Here is a 25,521-nt window from a genome sequence, read left to right on the forward strand (position 1 = left end):
TTTTGTGATTAGCCGGATCGGGACGAGGATGGTGCCGCCCTGTTGCTCACCCGTCACCCAGGCGCTCGAGTCAAATAACACCACCTCACGTTGCATCTGACATTACTCTCAGGGTACTTGAAGATGTATAAAGAATATCTTTACAGAGAGAGCCTATCTGTCTAATGCCTCGGCCGCTCTCTCACGCTTCAAACCCGGCAAAGCGCGCACGGGCTGAGGAGGTCATCGAGCAGGCTATTTGACACTCAATCCTTCTACCAGGTCGGGCTGAGCAAAGCCCAGTCTCGTTCGGGGTCCTCTTCCGATTACGCCGTACTTGACCTTGGTATCTCCAAACTGAAGCTTCAAATGTTTTATACCGCCTTTAATACTGGTAGATTCGAGGATTGGCGCCCCGAAAGCGTGCGATATTTCCACGGGGCTCAAACTGACATTCCGTCCAAGTTCCCAGAAGCCATAATATGAAGGCAGAATCAACAGTGCGCATGTAAGCATGGTGGCCACAGCGGCAGCTGCGTACGCCTTGTTCGTAGAATACTGGCCACCATATCCTTGCTTGGTTGCTGAGATTTGCGCTGGGCCGTATTGGATGGGCTGGTTCCACTGCCAATCATAAGGGTTTGTTGCGCTGGGAGGAGCGTTGACGCTGAGGAGGTACGTCCACTGGTTGAGTGCCCTGACAATATCGGGGAACGGATCATTTGTCTCGTAGAAGCACAACTCGGTGGCATTCTGGAAACCTTCGCCGGATGCCCAAAATTGAGCAGCGTTGGTCTTGGGCATCCTCCAGTTGTCCAGAGCCCAGCCTGACTTCTCACGTATCATGACAGCCTCCATGGCGAATGCATCGTTGAGTGCAAACTGTATTCCGCCGATCGTCGAACCGGATTCAGTGCCGTCCTCTCGGATGTCAAGGTGCGAAATGACTGCGACCTCAGACAGCTGATTCCCTGCGATGGACAAGCCCATCAAAGGCAATGACGCCGTGGCACTCGATGAGGCCGAGGTGTTGGTTACGCTCACGTCGGCGAGCTCGATGATCGCCGGCCGGAGTTCGCAAACCGTCGCCACATATCTCACATAACAGTGGCCATCGAGTCCATCTTGCTCTACGGCAAAATCGCTCGAAATTCCGGCACCAGTGTATATTATGCTTGTGTAGTCTTTGTCTCCCCCAGCCCAGCTCATGGCAAAGTCAACACTCCATGCGCGAACATTGTCCCCCACCGGTACCGACGACATGTTAAAGACCTCGTTTGCGGTATCCTTGCATGCAATTGAGAACCCCAGAGTTTGAAGCGAGAATGTGCAGGAGCCGGAGTTGCAGCCACTGTAGGCAAAGGCCGAAACTCCAATATCTCCACCGACTTCAATTTGCGTGGCCCAAGAGAGGAGGGAATAAGGCTCCGTCGGCGCTGAGACGTTTCCGCCAACAACATATCCCGTCAGGGGATAGCTTATTGCCGAACGAACGTCCAGGGTTGTGTCTGTCGAGTAGTTGTCGCTGCCAACTACGAGAGAGGTTGCTTTTTGAAGAAGAATCCCATCGGCTATCGAGATCTTGGTTGCGAGGGCGACCAAAGCCGCGAGGCTGTAGTACCTAGGATGGCACCAAAACGCAAGTCCCGAACTCGAAAAGTACCACTGTTGGTGCAGTTGTTTGACGGTGGTTCCGCGAACCGCTCTTCTCCACCAGTAGATGGCAAAGCCTTGACCAGCAGCAGCAAACAAACAGATGTTTGTCACCGCGTTGATGATTGCGAGCAACACACTGGGAGGAGGACATTCGAGGCGGATGTCCACGTGTTTGGAGTGGACGGTGGTCGCACGCTGCCATTGCGCTTGGGACTGGCCATCTGAGAGCAGAAGAACGGTCAATGCCCCGGCAGCACCGGCAACGACTGTGAGAAGGGATATGAAGCCAGCCCACGGGAACCTAGCCGACAGCCCAGGGTGCCAGGGGATTTGCACCAGCTGCTGCTCCTCCCCACCGTCATCATACTCGTGTGATATTTCTGTCGCCACTCGTTCGTAAGGCTTGCCGGCCATGTTGCAAGGAGGGATTCGGAAGACGCAGGTCTGGTGCGACAAGGCTGAAGAAGTCAGACTTGAGCAACGGGGAAGAATGGATTGGGCTCACCTTTTCAAAGAGAACTTGGAGCGCCATGACTGCCGTCCAGACCACTCGATCGAGCCCATGATGGCCGCCGGCACAAACTCTAGACGGCGGTGGACGGGGAATACGAGCATTGAGTGCGCAAAACTTGTGAGAGTTGAAGTAGTGGGCGGACCAGAAGCTGAAATCGCAAGCGAGAGGACTGCTAGGCTGTGTCGCCTGGTTTAGGAAGAGGCATAGTGTGATGCTAGATTCTGAGTGCTCTGCGCCAGCCTCACAGGCGTGTCTTGAAATCGGGCGTCGAAGGAGATGTTCTAGTGCCCCCTCGCACCAATAAAGATTGAAAGGTTGTAAAGGTTGGAGGGGTGGCGTCGAAGATACAAATTAAGCCTCAAGCAGGCGATGCGTGCCTAGGCCTCACCAGCCTTGGCTCGACCTTCGACCGCCTGCGCCGCCACTCCATCGCAGTCAAGCTTCCTCCCCATTTCACAGCCTGGAGCTTAACTTAAGCGAGTGCCAGGCACATTGGACGCTGCTCGAGATGCCAAGGTCTAGTTCAATCAGCTTTGCAGACGAGGGAGAGTTGCTTCTCCCGTACTCGGTACTTGCACACTGTTTGTTGTCTGCTACTTCTTCCGCGCGCCTCGCTCCCAATACATGACCTGGATTGTCTTTCTCATATACACGAGGTAACCACCGTCAATGCCATCTCTGTCAGAGGTTGCTAAGGCGTCCCTCCTAATGGAAGCGAGGCAGCGAGGCAGCTGGCGGTCTTGGCCAATGTAACGCTACAACCTCGTGTGGCAGAAGGCCAGGCTTGTGCTGGTGAGCCTAAGCCAAGTACTAACTACATACCTTCTGCATGATTGTGACTCAGAGGCCTCCGTCGGAATAGGAAGACAGAAAAACGGGTGCCGTCTTCTTCTTCCTCCTCCTCTGGCTTCGCCATCATCTATTGTATCTGCACTTCGCTGCACCTGCGCACAGACTTAGCGACAAAATGCACGTTCGACCTGCCCGGAGGACAGATCTTGCAGACCTGGCCACCATCGCCAGAGACGCCATGTTCGATGATGAGTTGACCATCTTTCTAGCCCCTAATCGTCACCGACATCCGGAATGTCTTCGACAGGGAGTCCTCAGACGTGTAAAGAAGCGCTTCTACGACGGACATCTCGTTCTTGCTGCCGTGTCGGATGAGAATGACGTGTGGTGGGACGGCAAGGAGAAGGTGGTTGGCTATCTTTCTGCTATCTCTACTAAGAAAAACGCAGACGAAGACAAGGAGAAGAAATCCTGGCTGCCGTTCTCCTGGAATGGTATGTCTTACAAGTTTCCCTAGTCCAAAGTCCTTTGCACTGATCATTTCAACAGCACTCGAGCTTCAGCTCCTTCGTCTCGAGGACCTCTTCCAATGGTATGCTCACGCCGATAGATCACTGTCCCGAAAAGCCTGGCTACAATTCGTCAACAGTCCTCTTGACACTAGACCATTTGCAGACCTCAAAGAGTATTGGCACGTGGACCATCTGTCCGTCGACCCGGCTCATCAGAGGAAAGGTATCGGATCCGCCATGATCAAGTACCTGCAGAACATAGCATCGGAGGACAACTTACCCATAGCTCTTGTGGCAAGCCACAAAGGTAGGCCAATGTACAAAAAGTCAGGTTTCGAGGATCGTGGCCCTTGCCAGATGGCATGCCTCGTCAACGAAGCAATGGCATGGTTTCCCACTGCCCTGGCCACCTCGCGTTCACCCGGCGAGACGAAGGATGCCTACTCTTGAGCATGACACTCACGACTCATCGGTTTTATCACTGGGTATCCGTCCGAAAGACTGTCCATCTTCACCAGTATAACGTCTGTCCTCGACTCCTTGAGAATGTATCTCCTCATCATTCCACAGCACCATAAGCTGTGAAATGTGCACTTGTTTGACCTGGAAGGCGAGAGTCCCTGTGAATGTGACATTACAACGGAAGCGAACGAAATCTTGGTCTTAAAACCGGCTGAGATTGCTCTGATATTGGCCACGCCCGCGAGTGCACTCGATCTGCACAAAGCAGGCGATTGAGTCAGCTCCTCACCGCGGCAGAACACCCAAAACAGATTTACCAGATGGCCCCGTCGCAGTCATTCGGCTTGAAGGACGCATCTTGAACCGATTCCGTAAAAAGAGACATTGGGAATTGAGGCCTCAAAAAAACCGAAGGCTAGCCGAGTCTCCCTAGCATTTGGGACTCGGGCCAGACTCTATGGTCATAGCGCACCAACACACGAGGAATTTAACCGTGCCCACAAAAGCATGCGCAAGTTGGTCGGGTACAGCCTCCTTGGTCAGCAGTACACTTTCTCATCTATTGGTTCAGCGCATATACGCACGGATCGCTTCTGATGTGGGTCCAGAACCATGGCATCGCCGCAAACAGCCAGCGGTTCGTGCTTTAAACAATGGGAACGTCGCTTGTGGCAAAAGGCCTCCAACTGCAACCAACAACATTGTTGGGAGCGTCATTTCACCCTTACGGGACGGAGTCCTCGAAGTCGTTCAACTCGAGAGGACACCCTTTTCGAACTATCGAGCTTGAAAACTGACCAGGCTGTGTCTCCTTGACCATCCGAGCGCCTTTCATAGATATAACATCCAGTATGGCTAGTTCAGCATACTCCAATGGACCACGGCGTCCAAGCGGATCACTCGAACAGGCAGCAGAGCAGACGAGCACCAACTCGACGACACCTCAATCGCCGTCTCAAACGTCGATATCTAGTTCGATTGACACCTTTACGACCAACAGAGACGCTGTGATCTGTGCTACGCATTTTGGCATTGAGCTTGAATTTGTTCTGGCCTTTAGGGAGGATCGATTGAAATCTATCATATCAGAATACAATCTGGATGCGGACGTCATTAGAACTCTCGCAGACTATGAACATCGCTCCCTTATTGAACACGACCATATGGGCACGAATCCTTCCTACGAATGCCGATGGAGACACCCGTCATGGGCACTCCACGTCCCGGAGACGGACATAGTGTGCACCTCGAACCTCCACAAGGGCATGTTTTTCAACAAGGTGGAAAAGGGGAAGCAATGGGTGCGACGATATGTCGTAGAACCACTTCTCATCGCTCAAGACCGCCTTGGAAAACAGGGACTCCCATCCAACGTTGTGGGATGGCTAGAACCTGACCCAAACAATCGACACTGTCCCGAGGCCGCAAAGATCCTGCTACCGAACCACGATTGCACTGACGAAAGAGTCGTACTCCGAAAGAGTATGATAGACTACACAGAGTGGACTTTGACCAACGATCATACTGTCATTGGAGTGCTTCGAAGCCAACTCCGAGAACACCTGTTGGCTCGAGGATTTACGCAGGATGATGTTCCGAAGTGGGATAGCTATGGAATGGAAATGATCTCGCCAGTTTTTGAACTTGGGAGAAAAACGGAAGCTTTTTCTCAAGTCGGAAAGTATCTAAGAGCTCTAATCTCGACGGAAACTTCAATTCTCGAGTCTGTATGGGCTAGTGCACATGTGCACATCGGCTTCAACTTCTCGCACCCTGATCAAATGCCCATATTATTGCTTCAACATCTGGCATACATCCTCGTCCTACACGAGGACCTCTTGTCGAAATGCCACCCTCGGAGTCGCTGTGGCATTCGACTTTTGGACTCGATTTCCGAAGAAGCGGAAGTCGAAGACGCCAGCGACGATGAAGAGTTTGACCCTGATGCCCCTTACGAGCCACCGCCCCAGCCGTCCGAAGACGAGCTAGAAGAGTGCAACGAACGAGTGGTGGTCGCTTTCGAGGCCAAGTACACTGGAGCCGATAATGTCAGCTCTAACGCTCGGTATCTACGAAAGCAACTTTCACAGAAATCCATACAATGCACAACCGGAGCGATCAGAGATGCCATCTTCAAACAAGACGGCAATATCTTTGATCTGGTGGGTCTCTTACAACAAAACGATGAACACGGCAATCCATGTCGGGGCTACATGTACAACTTTGCGAATCTGGTTAATCTAGCACGCAATATGACGACTTGGAAGCAAATTAAGCCGACAGTCGAATTTCGGCAGCATGCGTGCACGTTGGATGCAGGTGAGTTGAATCGATGGGTGACGCTATTGGAAAGGATTGTCCGTGTGGCAGAAGAGAATGCACAAGCAACAATGCAGTCTGATCCCACCCAACCTACAGACCCGGAACTGCGGAGTTCTTTTGCGGACAGGGAAGGCAGCAAATATCCCTCGAGCTCGACAGCAGGTACGCAGTGGCCCTGCAGGAGCATGAGTGGGTTTTGTGTCGAGTTTTTGGGCATGAACTCGGAGGACGGGCAGTATTGGCAACAGAGGTTTGAGAGATACAAGGATGACAGGCCCGAGTATGATGATGATGATTGAGAGGACAACCTGGACGATGATATGTGATTGGTGGCTTAGTTGACTATGTGGAGGACGCTCATATGATGACGGATAGGCAAACACTATGGACGATCGCTCGTTGAAAAGGTCGCATAGCGGTATTTGGCACGCTGCATATGGTTTGGTAGAGACTCGTGACTTGAATACCCTCGTTGGATGCTCCGATGAATAGACTTAGATCGAAGACTATTGGATACAAATGGATATTGACTGCTGTAGCACTGCCCTGAGCTCTGCTGTCGCTGGCGAGGCACGCGGCGGAGCTTTAGCGATCCCAGCCTGATCAACGCTCAGCCTCGTCGCTGCAGCCTCGCGAGTTCAGCCTCGTCGGCCGCTTCCCGTCGGGTGGAGCGGCATGAAAAAAGCGACTCGCTCTTGCACGCAATTTGTTGCCGGCTTTGCGTCTTGCCTCCGTCATATCTACAAGCTTCTTCCTCACATCCTTGGTTTTGTTGACGTTGCACATCACTTGCTCCCCATATCTTGTGCTGACTATTGCTCTGCGAATTATATCTTAGCTTTTTTGTACCACGCACACCACGTACAAGCTTTCAGATTGCCGAGTCTGTGCTCCACATGATAACCTCCGAAGTTGACCCCAACGAATGCCCTCACCGCCGTTGAACATTCCTGACGACCGAGCCAGGCAGAATGTAGAGGGCGGCAATACCCGCTTTTCAGATGTGTCGCTGACACACGATGGAGCCGCTTCAAGCACGGAGTATTTTGACAAACTGGATGGAAAGAATGATCATCTGGAGAATGCGACTGCCAGCCCATCCGCCAAACACCCAGCCAGACCGAGCCTGGCCCCTGGGATCTCCTCAACAGCACGTCGGCCTTCGTTCATAGACGAAGAGGAAGACCCCATAGCGACGGCGACCGCTGCCACTAGACAGCCTGAAAAGTCCGACAAAGAAGCACCGGTGACATGGATGTCCTTGCCTAAGAAGGGACAATTGGCCGTTCTGACCTTCGCTCGACTCTCCGAGCCACTGACGGAACGGTCTCTTGCGGCATACTTGTTCTATCAACTTCGGTCTTTTGATCCAGACCTTCCGGACAGCACGATTGCAAGTCAAGGCGGGATGCTCACCGCCTCGTTCGCTGCAGCGCAGTTCGTTACGGCAGTCTGGTGGGGTCGGGCGGCTGATACGCCCTGGATCGGTCGCAAAAGAGTCTTGCTGGTGGGGTTGTTTGGTACCTGTATCAGTTGCATCGGAGTCGGCTTCTCAAAGTCATTTGCTCAAGCATTATTCTTCCGAGCATGTGCTGGCTGTCTCAATGGAAATGTGGGCGTCATGAGAACCATGATCAGCGAAATCATCAAGGAGAAAAAGTACCCTTTGCGTCTTCCCCTTCGCCCCAGAATCATATCATCTAACCAGCCGAACAGATACCAGTCGAGGGCATTCCTTCTTCTGCCCATGTGTTTCAATATCGGTAAGTTATGCGAATGAGCTCTACATTGGCTCCTTACTAAATGCCTCTTAGGTGTGGTCATTGGCCCTATCCTCGGCGGTTTCCTCGCGGACCCGATATCCTCGTTTCCTGCCGTCTTTGGCCCGGGGTCTTTGATAGGTGGCAAGGATGGAGTTGGCTGGATGACCGCCTTTCCCTACGCTCTCCCAAACGTGGTGAGCTCCATGTTCATCCTGGCCTCTGCCATGCTCCTCGTGTTGGGTTTGGACGAGACCCATGTCGCCTTGAAGGACCGACCGGATTATGGCCGAAGGCTGGGTAAGTATCTAGTCAGGGTTCTCTTCCGTCGGGGTAAGCAAGAATACGAATACTCTGAACTGGGCAACCAGGTCGAGTTGCAGGATATCGACGAAGACGATCATTCACTGCAAGACAGAGATCCTGAGTCGTCGACGCCCACGGCCACCAAACCCGCTTCTTGGAAACCAAATCTATCATTCCGGCAAATTTTCACCAGGAATGTCATTCTTACGCTCATTAATCACCACCTCCTCGCTATGCATATATCGGCATTCAACGCGCTGGTGTTCTTGTTCCTACCCGCGCCCCGGTCGAACAACGCCCATGCAAGATTACCATTTCTCTTCACCGGTGGCCTCGGGCTCAGTTCCGACCGCGTCGGCCTCGCCACCGCCATCATCGGCATCATCGGTTTCCCTCTCCAGATTCTCCTCTACCCGTCCCTCAACTCGAAACTCGGCACCTTACCGAGTTACCGATGGTTCCTCCCCTTTTCTGTCCTCGCATACGCCATCATGCCATATCTGGCCCTCCTCCCGAACAAAGCATACTTGGTCTGGCCCAGTCTCACCGTTGTCTTGGCTTTCCAAGTCATAGCCCGGACATTCGCTCTGCCGGGCTCGACGATTCTTATCAACAATTGTACCCCGCATCCGAGCGTGTTGGGCACAATCCATGGCTTTGCGCAGAGTGTCTCTTCTGGGGCAAGAACTCTGGGGCCTACCCTTGGAGGATGGGGATTGGGCCTGGGATTAGGGGGAAATTGTGTAGGGGCCGTTTGGTGGGTTATGGCGAGCATTGCCGTCTTGAACTGGTCGTTGCTTTGGGTTATATCGGAGGGAGATGCTGGTGCGGCGGCGGCGGCTGCTATGGGCGGCTGAAGTTGAATTCAACATCTTTGGTATCGTTTTTGGTTTGGACAAGAGATGTACATGGAGAGCCGCTGGCCCCGATGTACATACATTGTGGATGGAAGCGATGAGACCGGGGGCGTTTTGTTATTGGCTCGATGCTCCTGGGTATTGCGAAAGTATCCTCGACGGGGACATGATTGATTGGGTATATAGACACGTCGAGCAGACTTATACATTCACAGGACGAGTGGAGAAGTTAGGGGATGGATGGATGAAATGGAATGAGATGACGACAGAGTGTCTTTATGCAATTCCGCCTGCTGCGGCATGTCGTTCTCATCCAGCTCGTCTGTGAATTCCAAGCCTCGACTTCCAGTAGTGGCAGGCTGAGGGGACACGAATGAATGGCCCGGAAGCCAGCGGAGTATAGGTAACGATGAGGTATTAGGGGACCGACCGAATAATAACCTCTCCCTGAAACACACACACACTCCCGACCAAGGCATTATCTATCTGTACAAGCCCGTCCCCATGCACGTCATGGAATCCTGGACACCGACACCCGTTGCGAATCCGCGGCGCACGTCTAGTCCAAGCCAACAGCTCGGTTGGTATCCTTATGATGCTGTGGAGGGAGTCGCAGACTACCGACGAGACAACGTCCCTTTGCATCCTGGAGGAGCTCTTTTCTCATCGCAGGCAATTCAGTTACCGGTGGAAATTGAACCAGGTGGAGTCCAAGTAGTCAAAGTCGCTCGCAGAGATACGCTTCTCAAGAGTGGCGCCATCCTGCTGCGCACTGCCGTGCTCGCCATTTCCTCCTTCGACGGGAGGAGGTTGGACGGCGCCGCTCATCATCTCGCCTTCTCCTGCGGCGTCCATGGCTGCGCGCTGCAGGCGCGGGGACTGGTCTGGGTAGTACTTCCCGCCCGGGTGGAGCGCCTCGAACTGCGACTGCGGTTGCGGGTGCGCGGGATACTGGTCGTCATCGAACCCGTACGTCGTGTAAGGTGACCGTTGGAGGACCTGGGGGTCGTGCGCCGTCACCTCGGGCGCATTTTTCCACTGCGGCGCGCTTGCGGGGGGGTAGTCCCACGACCCGGCGTAGCGGTGCTGCGCATTCTGGTCCAGCTCCGAGTCTGCCCACGCATCACTCGTGTTGGTGGGCGCATAAACGGCGTCCATGTCGGGGAACTCAAAATGCGACGACTGCTGATTCGTGGCACCCTCGGCGGGTGCCTGTCGATTTTCTTGTGCCGGTGCCGGCGTCGAGATGGACGTCGATCTGCCGGTTTCTTGTAGTTCGTCACCTTGTACCTCGACCTCTCGGTCCCGGATTTTCCGCATGAGCTGCAGAAACTGGCTGTTTTGGAACTTTTCGCTATTGTCGTGTGAGACGCTGGTGAGGAGTTGGCCTGCGGTGCGGGCTAGTTCGTCAGCATCGCGCGTGTCTTGTTCTGCCGTCCGTTCCACTTTCTCGCGGTAAGCAATGGCGTCGCTGCCTATGCGCACGGTTTCTCCCTCATCAGGTCGTGGCATGCCCGTCTCAGAGATCATGGCATCAGGATCTGAAGACAGCGCGCGTTGCTGGTCCATCTCTTGAGCGTGAGCGAATGCGTCCGCGAAAGCGGCTTCGAAATCCACGTCGGAGATTTGGACATGTTGCTCCATAGACATCATTGTTGACTGCTGCATCTGTGGCTCTTGCTGGAACCCGCCAGAGTATGACTGGTACATGGGCTGGGAATAGTCCATCATGGACTGTTGGAAAATGCCGCCATTGCTCAATTGTGGACTATCCCGTACTGCTTGCTTCCCCTGCGCAACTGGTGTGCCGGCCCCCGACCGCTGCCGCATGAATTCATTTTGCCATCCGCCGAGCGTAGTGGACTTGATCAGCGGCGCCTCAGTGCGAAACTGCCCCGCCGGCACAGGCTGCTGCTGGGATATGGATAGCCGTTGAAAGTCGGCAGCCCACCCTGCCGGAGCAGAAGGGCCATGGCTCTGAGGGTGAAATAGTTCAGGCTGCTGGAACTGGAAAGGGTGCGGCGTGGAGGTCTCAAAGGCGTGAAAGTCGGCGTCGAGGGATCCGGCTCGAGGGTCGACGGTGCGGAAGCCCTACAGAAACCACAAGTCAATGGTGAGCCGAAGACAAAAGCGAAATGATTGACTCACCTGGCTAGGCGACTGTCTGTTGCCAATAAGACGGTCTTGCTGCAGCGTCCGATCTACCTGGGTGTGTTTTTGCAGGTTCTGAAGCGGGTTCGATGGCCCGCAGAGAGCGTCTGCCATCGTGAGCGAAGTGGGGGAGTGTGTCAAGGACAGAGGTCGGTTCGCCTGGTGAAGGGCATGTCTAAATAAAACGGATAAAAAAGACAGGATAAAGGTCGGGGATTGATCGCTCTCGGCCGCAGACGAAGACAACCCTCGAGCCTTTGACGTAGCGTGCGTAGGTAAGTAAGTGTTGGCTGATGAGCAATTCCAAGTCGCCCTCGAGGATTTGGAAGCCGAGGTTCGCTGGGGTTCGGATATGCCGGACAAATGTTTAGCCGGGGGGCGAACGGGCAGGTGCCCGACGAGGCTGAAGGACGTGCCCCAGAATGGGGCATCAGAAAAGACTACTCTGCACGCTGTGATCACACTCTTTGCAGATGGCGGAGAAGGTTATGGTCACTGGCCATCCAAACTTCAGCACCGAATCAAATGCGAAAAGAGATTTTCTTGTAGACGGCCCAAATCCAACGACACTCGAAATTCTGTTCCCGTGATATCAACGCGCCCCCCATCTATGCATATATTGTAGCAGGATGTTACAGACAAGCCAAGTGCCCGCGCCGGGACTCCGTCTCTTGACCATCCAAATCAATCACAGCATCCATAACCATGCGCCAGCGATTCCTAGAGCAAGTCCCGCAACCAATTCTATCGCACTCCCACGCACTTCATCTAGACCAGCCGCGGCATTGGCTGCAGAGCTTGTACTTGCACTCGCACCAGAAGAAGCCGATGCCGAAGTGGCCGCACTCGTTTCAACCGATGTTGTAGCAGCAGTCGCAGTTGCTGGGCCGGCAGAGCTTGAGGCCGTGGAAGTTGAACTGGTAGTGTCATTCACCACGCGGAACCAGTTGGCCGCAACCGGTTGTCCCAAGCCAGCAGCCTCGGCGAAACCAGACATGTTGAAAGGATATCTCGCATTCGTATCGGCAGGTGGACTGAAAGAGATATACGCTTGTGGCACGGTGAAGCCTTCTGGCTGCGGATAGAGCAGCAGCGTATATCTATGTGGCCCATCTCCTGCAGGCGGAGAGGGAGTCAGATACTCCGCTCCAACCGCCGTTGTGGCATTTCGCGCCTGTGGTTGAACCGACAATTCATGGTTGATGCCGACAAGGTTGGGCTGGAAGTAGTGAAGCAGTTGCACTCGCGGACCATTTCCTGTATTGACGTCCTCGTCGACCATGAACAGTATGTAGGTGGCTTCTTCCGTGGCGTTCTGTGGTCCATACACTGTCGGGCCATATAAAACATCTGCATATGTTAACAACAGGTATCATGTGAAGACAGAGCGAAGTCCACACCGTCTCTGGGCAGCAGAATTCCAGCTGGGCTGACGCTTGTAGAACTATTGAGGAAGTCGACACGCAGATTGTTGTCGACTTGGACAGGGAAGTTTGGTGCAGATTGGGCACTAACGAGTGCGGCCAATGTTGGCACCGCAAGAACTGAGAAGTATTTCATGTTGGCAGGTAGGTTGGTATCAATCGGAGATTTCGAGGGCTGCCGACTTCAGAGAAAGGTGAGACTTGAGTTGTTGGCCGACATGACCCAGGACCATATCCTCAACTTAAGTACTCATCTCACATCGTCGTCATTATGTCGATCGAGGGAGCCAGCCTCGAGTCGGGTTGGTGCTTTGCTTCATTCGGTGCCTGTGCCAGGCGCCTCCGCCAAGTCAATCTAAAGGCCTCCAGCAACGGCCAGCGTCTTCAGGAGGCATCAATCATCTCGTCAGGCGCATGAAACACTTTGTTTTGCTGACGAAAGGTCCGGTAGGACAGAATCTGGGACGAGGGTGATTCCGAATATGGGAGCGTGTGCCCCATTCTCCATAGAGCTAGACAGAAGTACATCCTCGATTGGGAAACTCTCCTCGAGATGGGCGCATTAGTAATTCGGCGGGTCATCTCAACAATCATTCGCTTGTCACAGCCCCAACCGAGCCAAGTGGTTGGCCTGGAAAGGGGCTGAAATTGCCAGCGTTTCCAAGAGAGGTCGAATTTCTGCCCCTGATCGCCCAGCAGCCAAACACTGGAAAGGCATGTGCTCTTCAATAATCGAGAAAGGCCTCCAACCTGCTTCTCACAATTTTTGTGTATACACGAGTGGCTGTCCGCTGCAGGGCGTCTTTCAGCTCGTTCGACCGGAAACAAGTTGCACTGTAAAGTCCCGGAAAGTGTTCCGTCACTCAATTCCCCTTGGACTATCAGACGAGTCGAGCACAGCCCTGTGCTTATTAATTGAGCACAGATAAAGCTCTTCTCTGGCTGGGATGCCGACGTCAACAGTTTGTCAGTGGCTTTTTGTCAAGGGCATTTTGCACCGCCCTGGAAAGCGCCCCAGAGGCCTTGAAATCGAGCGAACAGTGTGGTGAAAGAGCAGGCCCGGGCGGAAAATTGTCGGGAAGATGGGTCTCCATTTCTTTGAGTATAATTCCCTTGAACTCATTTTGACCAATGGTCTTTTTGGCAACGATCGCTTTATGCGGACCGTGTTACCTCGAGCACTTGAGCACAGAGGTCATCACAATCGGATAAAGCTCCTGGATCCTGTGCATGGATCCGGATCATATTAGGAGGTTGAGATTTCGCCAACCACGGCTGACCCTGCGGGAATCGGAGGAACAAGAAAGCAGTAGTCGACTCAGTCCCTGGGTCTGTCCTCTAGCTCCCACGGTTTAGGAAATCCTCATCCAGGTCCAGTTGCGAATCTTCCAGCTCGAAGTTCCTCTTCTGTCCTCCTTCTCCAGGAGTCGGACACTCTGGTCCAGTCCACGTCGCCCAGGCGTCCGAGGGCTCGACAACCATCGCAATCGACGTAGTCGCTCAGGGTACAAGAGGCATGACATGCGGGACAGATGTCGTGCACTTGCTTGTGCCAGCTCGCGTTGTGAAAGTTCCAACCGGTCTTTTGGATCCAGAAGTTGCTGATCTCGCAGCCAACGATAGTTTCCCAATACTCCTCGCGGCGAGGTCTATTGGTGAGGCAGTGGTTGCATAGACGCAAGTCAGCCGGCATCCAAGGCTTCAACTGTGTCATGAGCTCCGGGACATCAAAGACAGTCCTGGGGAGAAACCCCGCGTATTTTGGCGAAGTGGGTGAGAGAAATAGCTGTACGTCTCGTGCCACAACGGCCATGCGTTTACAGGATAAAGCAAGAGCAACTTGCGATGGAGCATGCTCAAGACTGTCGTATATGACGAGAAGAATCTCATAGGGCATCGTTAATAGAACAGATTGGCTCTTGGGCAGGGAGTCAATCGACTCCAGGATCTGCAGATGTCAGACCCTTTCTCGCAGGGCACAATGAGGACTCAGCTGCACCTCTTTGGGAACGATGAACCTGCACGAAAGCTTCCGCTCGAAATCATGGCTCTTTGCTTTACATTTGAGCGGCTTCCGAGGCACCAGGGGTGCGTCCTCCTTCAGCTTCAGTCCTGTGCCGGCGGGAAAGCCGGTCCAAAGAGCCATGGGCGCAGTCTGTCGACGATTTGGAGGCGCTCAGAAGATACAAGGAGCAGGTCCGGACGCTGCCACGGGTTGCGTGAGCGCCAGTCCACTATCCTTTAACCGTCAACCATGAGGTGCAAGCTCTTGAACGTAGGTCGGTGAGGACTTTCTGCAGATAAGCGACGAGCGCAGCTGCATCCGGCAATTAGTAGATAAGCTAAGCAGCTATCCCTTTTCTGTGCTAGTGAGACGATTAGATCCGGCAGTATCCACTGTGAGGCCTTGGCATTTATCTCTCGACCTGCCGAGCCGATGTCAAAAATAAGTGGCATGGTCTGACGTGAAATAGTACAGAGAAGTCATTCACTGTTGACCTTAAGGTGACCACCATTAAAAAGGATATTAATTCCGTCCTTAAGAATAGCGTTATCCTTATCTTTATCAATAATATTAGCTATATTTGATCTGGCGATCACCTCGTCACTATCGAGTGACTGGCTAGATTCTGAGATGGCGTCAATTCTCTGTCAGACTGTGCCATTGTTTTCTTCTGGAGGCTTGCTGCCACGCCTGCGCACTTTGTCACTTTCTCACACTCTCACCTCCTCACTTCCCCATCTCAATGACGATTTTCCCATTCGTTTTGCCTTCCCAGATATCCTTCAGCCCCTCAGCAGCCTCCTCCAGAGGCAGCACTCTGCCAATATACGGCTTGATACCGGCAGTGGCCACAAAATCCAGCAGGTTGACAAACTCCTCCCGCGTGCCCGTATAGACCCCCGTCAAGGTAATCTGATTTGCCATCAGATGCATAAGGTTGATCGTGATGTCTGTCGAGGCGCCCTCCGAATGAATCCCGCAAGACACAACCGTTCCACCTGGTTTTACAGAGGCTAAAGAGTGGGATATCGTCGATGCTCCCGATGTGTCGAACACAGCATCCACGAGATATGGCAATTTTGCGCCAGGCTCAAACGTGCTTTCCGCACCAAGCGAGGTTGCGAGATTGCGTTTCGCTTTCGCCCGGCCGGTTGCCCATACTCGGAGGCCGGCGGCAGAGCCCATCTGGATCAGCGCCGTCGTCACGCCTGTATGTCGTGATGTGTTAGATCTCATCACGCATGATATAGCCGAGGCAAATCCAAAGTGCTGGGTAGAGTGCTTACCGCCGGATGATCCTTGCACCAAAACAGTTTGGCCGGCTCTGACTCTTGCCTGGGTGAACAACATGCGGTAAGCTGTGAGCCAGGCAATCCCCATCACGCTTGCAGATCTCGCATCTAGCCCTTTGGGTCTCGGCACAGCGTTTCGTTTGGGGATCATGGCATACTCAGCGAGGTTCCCTTGGACAAGTTCGCCGAATACATGTCTTTGTGGATCAATTGTTTCGTTCCCTTTCCAGTCGGGATCACCCATGACTGGATAGATGGCAATCTCTGTCCCATCCTCAAGCACCCCGGCACCTTCATTACCCAAGATCATTGGATAGCGGATCTCATGCATCAGCATTCCTCGCAAGGTGAAGATGTCGTGGAAATTTAATCCCACCGCCTGCATCTTGACCCGGACCCATCCTTCCCTCAGCTCTGGGAGATTTCTTAGGCCCACCCGGACTGATGACAACGGATCTTGAGGGCTGGCCACCGACGCATAGACCGCCCGCATCGTCGGTTTATTGGGATCGACATCGCCCATATTAAGATGTATTATTTTGTCGTTTTTGACCGTGGCGACAAGGAACAGGTCGAAAGGTTCGTGAATACCAAATTCCTTCCCGAAATCTCCGTCCATCATGATGTGGGTGCGCGTCCTGCCGTCATTTTGAACCGCTTGCTCCAGCACTTTGACTCGTCCCTGGTGACCGATGATACCATGTTCGCACAGGGCCGTAATTGCATCTCCAGTGAAAGACTTTCCATCATCGATGACCTCAGCATCCGATGCAAAAGCACTCAACATTAGTTCGAGGTTTGTGGTATTGATACCTTCAAGAAACCGATTGACGGGTGTGTAAGGGGACGCCATTGTGAAAGCTGTTGGATCTATGAAGCCGTTTGGGGGCTTTTCGAGCTGGAGGTGAACGAGGGCAGTATATATCCTACAGACGAGGCACGACAATGATGTCTGTGCTCATTGCCTCCCTGGCCAATGGAGGTATAGGGTGAGGAGCTCCAGCCATAAGCCAATAAGCAATGGCAGGGATATTAGGTAAGTCATTGCTGGCTGATCGCACGTGACCGTCAGCCATTTCGTCCGCATAAGCCAGATCAAAGCTCATCTTCGTGACGAGTTGTCGCGCTGAAGAGTAAGCCATGCTATGTGCAAAATGGCATCATGCAGACAGCAAACCTAGTGTATGGCAGGATCCAGCGTGACCCACTAGCATTGGTTCTTGCCAGGAATGATGTCTCGCAAAGCATCAACTTGCGGGGGGATAAGTTCATCCAAAGCGATGCGGGAAGTCGAACTTTTGCTGGAGGTTATCCCTTTCTAGCCAGGAAAGAAGCTCATGGTATGTTCGATGATCATATGATGGCAAGTCTGTGCGTTCGGCACTTCCGTCAGTAGATTCAGATCGGTATTGATGGTGGGACTCTGTGTAACTTGTCGGGCTGGTCTCGCCGTTCGGAGAAAGGATGATTGAAGAGTTGGATGGCAAGCCATGTGCACGGTCGCGTACGTTCTCTATTCGGGAGGCCGTCCTCGACAGATCGACATTTTGCAATCTAGCCATGAGCGAGTTGAAGTCGGTTAGAACCCTGGCACAATCGGTTGCGTACTCTTTGTTGCTGCTTTGGTCCACCTCCAGGATGGAAATGACAAAACCCACTTCTTCATAGTCTTCTTGTGCCTCGTTATGGCCCAGAAGCTGATAAAGCTGCAGCGCGAGAGCAGCATTGAACAGATAATGCACGCTGGAAACCGACAGCCTTGCCGGCCGTTGCAAGTTTAGAAGTCGATGCCACAGATGGACGTTTCTTCTCGCAGCATCTGCACAGAGATCGAGTTCGGTCTTGTGCGATATCTCATGACCTGTGGTTCGACCGTTCAAAAGCATGTCCGCTGTGACTCTCTTGACGTTGATGAAAAGTAAAGGTCGAACAGTAAGGATAATAAGCTACGACGTCAGCGAAGTTGTCCTTGGACCTTCTGGTCACCTCACCTGATTGTGCGCCATGTGCAGTTCCCCAACTGCCCGGTCTCGGCTCAAGTTCTCCTCTGTGCCTGCAACTGTGGCTGGGAGACTTTCCGACCAAGATCTCAGCAACCTCAGGGACTTCTGGATGCACAAGGTCGTCATGACAGGTTCCTCGGTCTGTCGTGCAACATCATAAATGTTTGAGACTATGTAGTTTGAGACTCTGGCAAGCTCAATATGAGCCCGAAGACCATCTGCGGGAGGCAGGTCACTTTATTCTGTCAGTCCATTGCAGGTACGATTCGAGAAACACTGTGCGAACCTTGAATCTCGTGGCATGTCTAATTTGATCGCCTCGTCGGATATAAGAGCTGGCCTCCCCATTAGACAACTCAACCAACTGCGACTTGTTAGCGAGTCTGAAGACCAAGGGTCGAGCGCTGGATTTACCGGTCCAGGACGTAAACGGTCCAGAACAGCCGTTTGCCTTGCTCGTCGACCATCCAGGCACGATGAACGCCATGGACGATCAGAATATGCATTGCGACGCTGACATAGATGTATGCAGCATCACGTCGATTACTGTTAAGCAGGTAGAAGCCTAGAAGAGCTAGGACGGTTGCATCGTTAATAATTGAATCGTCAAGTGGATTTCCCAACAAGCCTTTTGCTCTGGCGAAAAAAGCCTGTCCAAATCCGGTCTCCCAAGGCGGTGCGCACTTTGGGTTAAATTGGCAGGCAACAGCGAATGCGGCATTGGCGGTCACGATATTGGGGCTGGCTTCGAGCGTCCTTACGCCGTCAACATAAGCTCGATATTCATCCAGCACAGCCTGGACATCGATCCAGAAATAGATGCCACCAGAAGCGAAAGTCCCTTCGCCATCCTGGGCAGAGTGTTGGAATTCCGAGAGCATTGCCGCAGCCTGCTCGTTCGTCGCCGATATGAGAGGGTCCACCGTAGAGCTTAGCAGCGGACGACTATCATGGGTTTGATATTTTCCCAGTGCCGAGATGAAAGCTGTCGCATCGGGATTCGAGGCGCCTGACCAGGAAGCTTCAAAAGCCTGTGGGAACACCGTCGCCATGTATTCTCGCAAGTGGTTGAGAAAAGTGGCGCCTGAGGATTCACCGAGATAGCGAACCGTGCCATCCGGATCTTGGAGAATTCGCCCTTCCCGGAACTGTTGAGTGTCTTCGGCGATATCCTGACTAAAATTTGGGGGAGGTTGTGATCCGTCGGGCGCATTGTGCTTTGCTTGGATATGCTGCATCAACTTGTCCCTCTCACGCTGCGAAGGGATGGCTTCTGCGAGTGCTTGTTCCAGCAACGCGCATCTCGCTTTGAGCGCGTCGTGCTCGAGGCGAGGAATCGAGACGGTCTGCACAACTTCAGGATACAAACACTCGCGCGACGATTTGCGGCATCTCTCGCATGGCTGGCCTCCGGAGCATTTCGCGCGCTTAACATTGCAATTATTGCATCTTGATTCAAGAAGCCGAGAGTAAGTTTCCAGGCATGCAAGCAATGCAAGAGGCAGGGGAGGGATCCTACGCTTGGGCAACTCTCTTCCGCAGCTCCGGCGCAATTCTATGCCGCCGCGGGTTGACTGGCAGGCGTTCCATAGGCGGCGGCTGACATGACGCGTGTTGGATCCAAGAAGATTGGCAGCGTGCTTCTAGAGGAGACTATAGCACGCATCTACCCCACCTCGCCTTCATCCTCCGTCTGGGCGCTGGTAGAGACTGAGAATGGACGAGGAGGCTTGATGGTGACAGCTGGTCAAGGAAGAAAAGATGCAGTTGCAAAACGGCTTGGTCTATCAAAGGAAGGTTTGCCGGGCCCCTTAATTTCTTCACAGCCTCCCTGCAGACTCCATATCCATATCCTGTCACCCTGTCTATGTATTGCTCCCCCAGCATCCCTCATCCTGTTGGACATTGACGTCCTCCACGAGATGATCGCCAGAGGTACCTCTCTTTGACGCCTAGCTGACTCCATCTCCTATCGCCATCCCTCATCCTGTTGGACATTGACGTCCCCCACGAGATGATCGCTAGAGGTACCTCTCTCTGGCGCCTGGCTGAAGCAACCCGCTCCCAATCATCGACCCAGGCCAACTAAACCAGGCTTTGCTTGTGCACTCTCCCGAATCACGATCGATAGCTTCCGAAAACGTCCCATCCCACAACATCACACCACAGATCTTCTGCCAAGCAATAGCTTCCTCTTGAGTATTGCCAATCATCTGAGCATACTTCCATTGCTGGAAATATCCCAGGGTCCACGGTCCTGGCGTGTGAACGCTCCCTAGACCTCCAAACACCCCGTCTCCATAGTACCCTCCTTCATTCGCAGCCGTGAACGCAAATTCCATGGTGTTGTGCCATGCTTGTTTCTCATTGCTGGTTCTAATGAAACCCCACAAGGGAGCAAAAAGCGTCGGCAGGTCATTGGCATCGTGATAAAATGTCCGGTGACCAAACCCATCCACCAGGTACGAGAAGGAGGGCGGCCCTCGCTTCGAATCAGGACACAGGAAATGTTTCAACGTGGCGGTACGCACATCTTCGGCGAAATCTGCCAGATGCCTCCCCAACGGAGAACCCGTCACCTGCGTCGTTACTTTCGCAAGCCTGGACAGCGCGTGCCATAGCAAGACGTGACTCGAGAAATGGAAGGGGTATTCCACGAGATCATCGCCTGGCGTCTCGTCGGTTGGAAAGAGTCCTGTGGACGGATCTCTCTTTGACTCAATGAGGTCCAAGACCTGAGACACAGCATCTGACTTGAGAATTTCTTCCACAAACGCCTCCTCTTCTGGAAATGTCTCCCAGAAGTCACAGATCTCCAGGAGCGGATAGCACTGTTGGTCTAGCTGGAAAACTGCCCCATCTTTGGGCCGGCCCGTCGTGAGGTACGACCGATGCCAGAAATGGTGGGGTCGTTGTGCATATCGGAATATCCAGGTCAGATGGCCCTTCGCCGTGGCTTTGATCTCTTCAGAGTAAGCAGCACAAGTTTGTGCCTCCGACAGTCGACCAAGGTTTCGATACACCTGGATCAAGAATTGAATCTGCCAACTTTTTTCGGGTTAGCAGCGACAATCAGGACGTGTTGATACTCACTAGTTGTCTCTCATCCAACCGAGCGGCAAAGCAACGTGATCTGTGAGGAGGCAAACGGCATGCTTGGAGGCCGACAGCGGGACGGCGCAATTACCGAGGATATACTCAAGATTGCGGCGTACGATGAATTTGCCGGTAGTCTCTTGGTCTCGCCAGAGCAGCGGCAATCCGACTGCAGGGGAGATGTTTGAGTCGCGAGAGGTCTGAGGACAAATTCCTGGTCGGAGGTTGAATTTTGCAGTCAGCGTCCTTGACGTTCCTGGCGGAATTTCTAAGGCCTGAGAATATGCCCCTTTTGCAGGAGAGTTCACGAAAGTGGCTTCTTGGATAGACGCCTGCATATCGACCCGCTGACGGTCGCTTTCCAGATGTCCTTGAAGATGTGCACCAAGGGGGACGTTGACGATCAGAAAGCGCTGGCCCTCTTCGACGAAGCTGAATTTGTTCTCTGACTTGGGCATGGGGATCGGTCCACCTTCGGTAAGTTGCCCATACTAATTCATCGTTAGCAGCGGCGAGCGGCTATCCGAAACACGGAGCATGCGAAGAGCTTCAGAGCTCCCGACATTGCGCCATGTGTGATGCGAGAGACTTACCGATGCCCGGTTGACGCTGATACCACAATCCATAGTGTACCTCAAATAGGAGGTCGAGTCACAAGAAGACTTCACCTCGGAAGATTGAATGACCTCTCCATCTTCGGTGACGCGCAGAGACGTCGTTATTACAAGTCCGTCAACAGTGCTGTACGATACTGTTGCTCGCCCCAAACCGTCCAGGGTTGTCGTCGTGTCTCGAGCCTCGACATCGAAACGCAGCCCAAAGCCTGGAGTGCCTGTCTTGACAGACTTCAGCATTCGAGCTCGGTACTCTCTTACGTACGGAGTGTCTCTGAATCTCGTTCCGTCGAACTGCTCGTAAGGCTCCGCGAGTACAATTCCATGCTTGGGATGGAACGCGCTTATTTGCAGGACCTGGCCTCGTTGTCAGCATTTTTGTACCTTTGAAGCCCGGAAGTCACCAATACCGTCCCACGAAAGTCCGTCGAAACGGAAACACCATTGAAGCCTATGTCGAGAGTCTTTGATCGCTTCCCAGGATCCCCGTTGTCAAATGCCATCGTGGTCGATGGGTAGATTGCAGCGAGTTTCTATCTGAATAACCCGGCTCGACCCTGATGCCCCGGCAGCCGGGGAACTCCCTGGTACTTATGGAGAGGAGCATTTTTAGAATGGAGCATCTGAACCACTCCTATTATGAATGACATGCACAACCACGGGTACTCTAACCGCCTGGTTGATCAAGCTGAGTTCCAACCCCGCACTGCAACCTTGTCAAAACTGGATGGCTGCTCCTGTCTGGGGTTCCTTTGAAGATGGACCGACCTGCCAAGCCTTGTGGAAGGAAAAAAATGGCACAGTCTGACGCACTCTCGAGATAACAACGAGGTAGCCGCCAGATCAAATAGCTGATATCGTCAATTGAGGATAGGGGTATCCTTGCGTATAACAATAGAGTACATGTCTTTATAGATGGTTGGTATCTTGGAGCGAATAAGTTAGAGTAACCACTATTAGAGAACCCTCTTCTCGCGAGACTGTGCCATTTGTTTTTGACATCACTCTTTTTACCCCAGCTCTCTCCAACGTTTCGATCGCCAAACAGGTGGGATATAGACGGCTACCGTACCCGCGCACGGAATTTCACCATCATGTCTATGGGCATCTATAAAAGCTGGGCCACTTGCTTCAGGTGAGGGCGGGATGTGTGCTTTCGTATGAACAACTCGGAGTCACAGTCCTGCTCGATCACTGGTTCTGCAAAAACATCTCCCTTGTTGATCCAGATGTCTGAAAAACACCAGTCAGACCATGTCGAGGCCGGTTGGTCTCCCGTCGAGACCGAACCTCAAGCGAGCGCAAATGTGCCTGCTGGCCACGTTCCCATGACAAATGAGGAGAAGGCTTTGAGCCGGGCGTTGAACCGAAAATTCGACATCGCCCTCTTGCCTTTTCTGTCGTTGCTGTATCTCTTCAACGGCCTGGATCGGGGCAACGTGGGAAATGCCGAGACACAAGGTACGTCCATATCGCCCACGTCGTTTTTGTCAAACTCCCTCCTAATCCGTCGTACCAGGCTTCACCAAGGACATTGGAGCTCAGCCAGACGATCTCAACCTGGCCGTGAGCTTGTTCTTCATCACTTTTGTGCTGTTTCAGCCTCCCTCCGCTGCAGTCGGAAGATACCTTGGCGCGAAGAACTGGGTGCCTGTCATCATGGTTTGCTGGGGCATCCTCACCATCTGCCAGGCTTTTATCAAAGGACGAGGTTTGACGGAGCAATCAACGGCTGCTGAGAACAATGTTGACCCGGTGCTAGGCACGCTGATTGGTACGCGACTACTCATTGGCCTTTTCGTAAGTCTTTCTCTTATGGCTTGGACCGGCGCCGGCGAAACCGGGATAGGCGATTCCTGATAGACATATTTCATACTAACGCCGCGGCAGGAAGCAGGATTCTATCCTTGCTGTAAGTCCACCCTGAAGATTCTCTCGGCGCGCTGTGCAGCGGCGATGTCCTCACAATGGACGACGTTACCAGGCAACGCTGACATTATACGTATCCCAGGTGTTTTCTACTTGTCAACTTTCTATACGCGCTTCGACCTCGCTGTACGCATTGGCCTCTTTTACGGACAATATGCCGTCGCCGGTGCATTCTCTGGCTGCATTGGTAAGTAGGCCCCCCCCCCTCGGGGGGCCCCCCCCCGAGGGTGTATAGCAAAGGCGAACACCGGCTGACGATCGAAAAGCGTATGGGATTTTCCACATCAAGACCGGTTCGCTCAAAAACTGGCAATACCTCTTCATCATCGAAGGGGGCGCCACGTGCCTGATCGCCATCATTGCGTGGTTCTGGCTGCCCCTCGGCCCCGGTAGTGCGTGGTTTCTGAAAGAGAAGGATCGCGCGTACGCGGCGGAGCGTATCCGTCTGGATAACGCGATGTACGCGCAGCACACCTATGGCGACAGCGGGGTCGAGAAGGAGAGGTTGACGCGGCGGGATGTGATTGAGACAGCATATGATTGGAAATTGTGGTTCGTGTTATTCTTCAACATTCTGGCCAGCGTCCCCGGTCAAGCATTCTCGGTGTTTCTCCCTCTGGTGGTTGCCGGGCTGGGATATTCCTCCATCGAGGCGAACTTGGTAAGCGGCTCACCGCCCTCGTATGCGCAAGAAAAGACTCTAATCCCAGCAGATGTCGGTGCCGCCATATATCTGTGGAGCAGTTGGGCTGTACATCTTCGCCGTCAGCTCCGATCGAGCGTAAGCGAATCCCTGTCAGTTATCTGACGACACCATTGACGCAGTGTCTCAGGAAGGAACGGGGCTATCACATCTTTGTCGGGCTCCTGATCACCCTCATCGGGCTGATCATCACGGTAACCGTCCAGGGCCACGGCGGGAAGTACGCTGGCTTGTGCATCTTGCTGTTTGGCAGCTACATCTCTGCGCCCCTGACCGTGGCCTGGTTGAGCGGGAACACTCCTGGTACGTTCGGGGAGCCCGCCCATCCCAAAGTTTTGAGGCAACTCTTGCTGATAGCAGGCACCCCATCTAGAACCCGGCAAGAGAGCCCTCGTGCTGGGCGTGAACGGGTTTGGGAACCTGTCGGGGGTCATCGGCTCACAGCTCTTCCGGGCATCATACGCGCCCAAGTACTTGGTGTTAGTTCAAACCCCATTACACCTCCTACTCTTCATACGAAACCGCCGACTTACCCTTTTTTTTTTCTTTTTACACAGACCATTTTATGTGACACTGGCATTCATCGCCGTTGCGCTGGCCGGATACCTTGCCTACCGTTTCACATTGGCGGCGGTGAACAAGCGACGGCAGGCCAAACTGGCGGCCATGAGCCCCGAAGAGATCGAAGACGAGAAAGTCAACCCTCGGCGATATGCGGACAAGAAGTACACGTTCATTTACGGCCTGTAACGCCGTCTCCTCGTGGGCAGGGCTCCATTATGGCCCCGGTCGGCGGGCCTCGTCCAATCGTTGTTGGTCCACGATATCCCTACGAGTCACTGGGATCAGCAAGGACACTTTGGTTTTGGTGTCTTTCAGAGTTCGTTGGAGATTCCGGCACATGGCGCAAAGGCGCTCGGGGTTGGCATGCCGCGGTAGCATCCAGAGCATCCAGGAGCAGGAGCACGTAGAGAGGGCTCTAATGATCAGATGATCGGAGTGGTGACAAGTCACGTTTCCTGGTGGTAACTTGTATCAGCGTGTCCTCTTCAATGGCCCATCTGTCCGTCTCGCTTCCTGATCACATGCTTTCGAGTGCCATCGAGCACTTCCCGCAGTATCGTACTAAGCTACCAAGAGAGTC

The 25,521-nt window shown here is 53.3% G+C and overlaps 11 protein-coding genes across 11 annotated transcripts; 4 read left to right on the plus strand and 7 right to left on the minus strand.

Annotated features, from left to right (window-relative positions):
* Nucleotides 1–78: 78 nt before the first annotated feature.
* On the minus strand, nucleotides 79–2,461 carry PV07_09561 (uncharacterized protein). The gene is made up of 2 exons (XM_016396828.1): nucleotides 2,141–2,461; nucleotides 79–2,093 (listed from the first exon to the last, which is right to left on the minus strand). Exon 2 carries the CDS (start codon nucleotides 2,047–2,049, stop codon nucleotides 235–237), a length of 1,815 nt encoding a protein of 604 aa, XP_016246684.1. The 5' UTR covers nucleotides 2,050–2,093; nucleotides 2,141–2,461; the 3' UTR covers nucleotides 79–234.
* Nucleotides 2,462–3,116: 655 nt separating this feature from the next.
* PV07_09562 (uncharacterized protein) lies at nucleotides 3,117–3,903 on the plus strand (the record flags this gene model as incomplete). The annotated part of the gene is made up of 2 exons (XM_016396829.1): nucleotides 3,117–3,435; nucleotides 3,491–3,903. 2 exons carry the CDS (start codon nucleotides 3,117–3,119, stop codon nucleotides 3,901–3,903), a joined length of 732 nt encoding a protein of 243 aa, XP_016246685.1.
* An 863-nt stretch (nucleotides 3,904–4,766) lies between these two features.
* On the plus strand, nucleotides 4,767–6,536 carry PV07_09563 (uncharacterized protein; the record flags this gene model as incomplete). Its single annotated transcript, XM_016396830.1, has 1 exon — nucleotides 4,767–6,536. One exon carries the CDS (start codon nucleotides 4,767–4,769, stop codon nucleotides 6,534–6,536), a length of 1,770 nt encoding a protein of 589 aa, XP_016246686.1.
* A 448-nt stretch (nucleotides 6,537–6,984) lies between these two features.
* Nucleotides 6,985–9,608, plus strand: PV07_09564 (uncharacterized protein). The gene is made up of 3 exons (XM_016396831.1): nucleotides 6,985–7,896; nucleotides 7,954–8,000; nucleotides 8,052–9,608. The coding sequence occupies exons 1-3, from the start codon at nucleotides 7,163–7,165 to the stop codon at nucleotides 9,158–9,160; spliced, it is 1,890 nt and encodes a 629-aa protein (XP_016246687.1). The 5' UTR covers nucleotides 6,985–7,162; the 3' UTR covers nucleotides 9,161–9,608.
* On the minus strand, nucleotides 8,585–11,595 carry PV07_09565 (uncharacterized protein). The gene is made up of 2 exons (XM_016396832.1): nucleotides 11,309–11,595; nucleotides 8,585–11,251 (listed from the first exon to the last, which is right to left on the minus strand). Exons 1-2 carry the CDS (start codon nucleotides 11,423–11,425, stop codon nucleotides 9,842–9,844), a joined length of 1,527 nt encoding a protein of 508 aa, XP_016246688.1. The 5' UTR covers nucleotides 11,426–11,595; the 3' UTR covers nucleotides 8,585–9,841.
* Nucleotides 11,596–11,999: 404 nt separating this feature from the next.
* On the minus strand, nucleotides 12,000–12,871 carry PV07_09566 (uncharacterized protein; the record flags this gene model as incomplete). The annotated part of the gene is made up of 2 exons (XM_016396833.1): nucleotides 12,000–12,661; nucleotides 12,712–12,871. 2 exons carry the CDS (start codon nucleotides 12,869–12,871, stop codon nucleotides 12,000–12,002), a joined length of 822 nt encoding a protein of 273 aa, XP_016246689.1.
* Nucleotides 12,872–14,098: 1,227 nt separating this feature from the next.
* On the minus strand, nucleotides 14,099–14,881 carry PV07_09567 (uncharacterized protein; the record flags this gene model as incomplete). The annotated part of the gene is made up of 2 exons (XM_016396834.1): nucleotides 14,099–14,683; nucleotides 14,735–14,881. 2 exons carry the CDS (start codon nucleotides 14,879–14,881, stop codon nucleotides 14,099–14,101), a joined length of 732 nt encoding a protein of 243 aa, XP_016246690.1.
* Nucleotides 14,882–15,466: 585 nt separating this feature from the next.
* PV07_09568 (uncharacterized protein) lies at nucleotides 15,467–16,885 on the minus strand (the record flags this gene model as incomplete). The annotated part of the gene is made up of 2 exons (XM_016396835.1): nucleotides 15,467–15,948; nucleotides 16,027–16,885. 2 exons carry the CDS (start codon nucleotides 16,883–16,885, stop codon nucleotides 15,467–15,469), a joined length of 1,341 nt encoding a protein of 446 aa, XP_016246691.1.
* A 415-nt stretch (nucleotides 16,886–17,300) lies between these two features.
* Nucleotides 17,301–19,625, minus strand: PV07_09569 (uncharacterized protein; the record flags this gene model as incomplete). Its single annotated transcript, XM_016396836.1, has 5 exons — nucleotides 17,301–17,978; nucleotides 18,024–18,270; nucleotides 18,322–18,399; nucleotides 18,450–19,484; nucleotides 19,555–19,625. The coding sequence occupies 5 exons, from the start codon at nucleotides 19,623–19,625 to the stop codon at nucleotides 17,301–17,303; spliced, it is 2,109 nt and encodes a 702-aa protein (XP_016246692.1).
* Nucleotides 19,626–20,056: 431 nt separating this feature from the next.
* On the minus strand, nucleotides 20,057–22,248 carry PV07_09570 (uncharacterized protein; the record flags this gene model as incomplete). The annotated part of the gene is made up of 4 exons (XM_016396837.1): nucleotides 20,057–21,076; nucleotides 21,185–21,622; nucleotides 21,725–22,102; nucleotides 22,156–22,248. 4 exons carry the CDS (start codon nucleotides 22,246–22,248, stop codon nucleotides 20,057–20,059), a joined length of 1,929 nt encoding a protein of 642 aa, XP_016246693.1.
* Nucleotides 22,249–22,974: 726 nt separating this feature from the next.
* On the plus strand, nucleotides 22,975–25,149 carry PV07_09571 (uncharacterized protein; the record flags this gene model as incomplete). The annotated part of the gene is made up of 10 exons (XM_016396838.1): nucleotides 22,975–23,206; nucleotides 23,265–23,456; nucleotides 23,508–23,545; nucleotides 23,636–23,657; nucleotides 23,757–23,861; nucleotides 23,941–24,335; nucleotides 24,388–24,455; nucleotides 24,508–24,680; nucleotides 24,751–24,856; nucleotides 24,935–25,149. The coding sequence occupies 10 exons, from the start codon at nucleotides 22,975–22,977 to the stop codon at nucleotides 25,125–25,127; spliced, it is 1,524 nt and encodes a 507-aa protein (XP_016246694.1). The 3' UTR covers nucleotides 25,128–25,149.
* Nucleotides 25,150–25,521: the final 372 nt, after the last annotated feature.

Source organism: Cladophialophora immunda (assembly GCF_000835495.1).
Source record: "Cladophialophora immunda strain CBS 83496 unplaced genomic scaffold supercont1.5, whole genome shotgun sequence".
Lineage (NCBI taxonomy): Eukaryota > Fungi > Ascomycota > Eurotiomycetes > Chaetothyriales > Herpotrichiellaceae > Cladophialophora > Cladophialophora immunda.

What these genes read in the sequence shown, in the direction of transcription:
- PV07_09561 (XM_016396828.1), bottom strand. Translation starts at nt 2,049, where the DNA reads ATGGCCGGCAAGCCTTACGAACGAGTGGCGACAGAAATATCACACGAG.
- PV07_09564 (XM_016396831.1), top strand. Translation starts at nt 7,163, where the DNA reads ATGCCCTCACCGCCGTTGAACATTCCTGACGACCGAGCCAGGCAGAAT. An exon ending in GAAATCATCAAGGAGAAAAA is followed by an intron (nt 7,897 to 7,953) that starts GTACCCTTTGCG and finishes CCAGCCGAACAG; the next exon opens with ATACCAGTCGAGGGCATTCC. An exon ending in GCCCATGTGTTTCAATATCG is followed by an intron (nt 8,001 to 8,051) that starts GTAAGTTATGCG and finishes AATGCCTCTTAG; the next exon opens with GTGTGGTCATTGGCCCTATC.
- PV07_09565 (XM_016396832.1), bottom strand. Translation starts at nt 11,425, where the DNA reads ATGGCAGACGCTCTCTGCGGGCCATCGAACCCGCTTCAGAACCTGCAA. An exon ending in ACAGACAGTCGCCTAGCCAG is followed by an intron (nt 11,252 to 11,308) that starts GTGAGTCAATCA and finishes TGGTTTCTGTAG; the next exon opens with GGCTTCCGCACCGTCGACCC.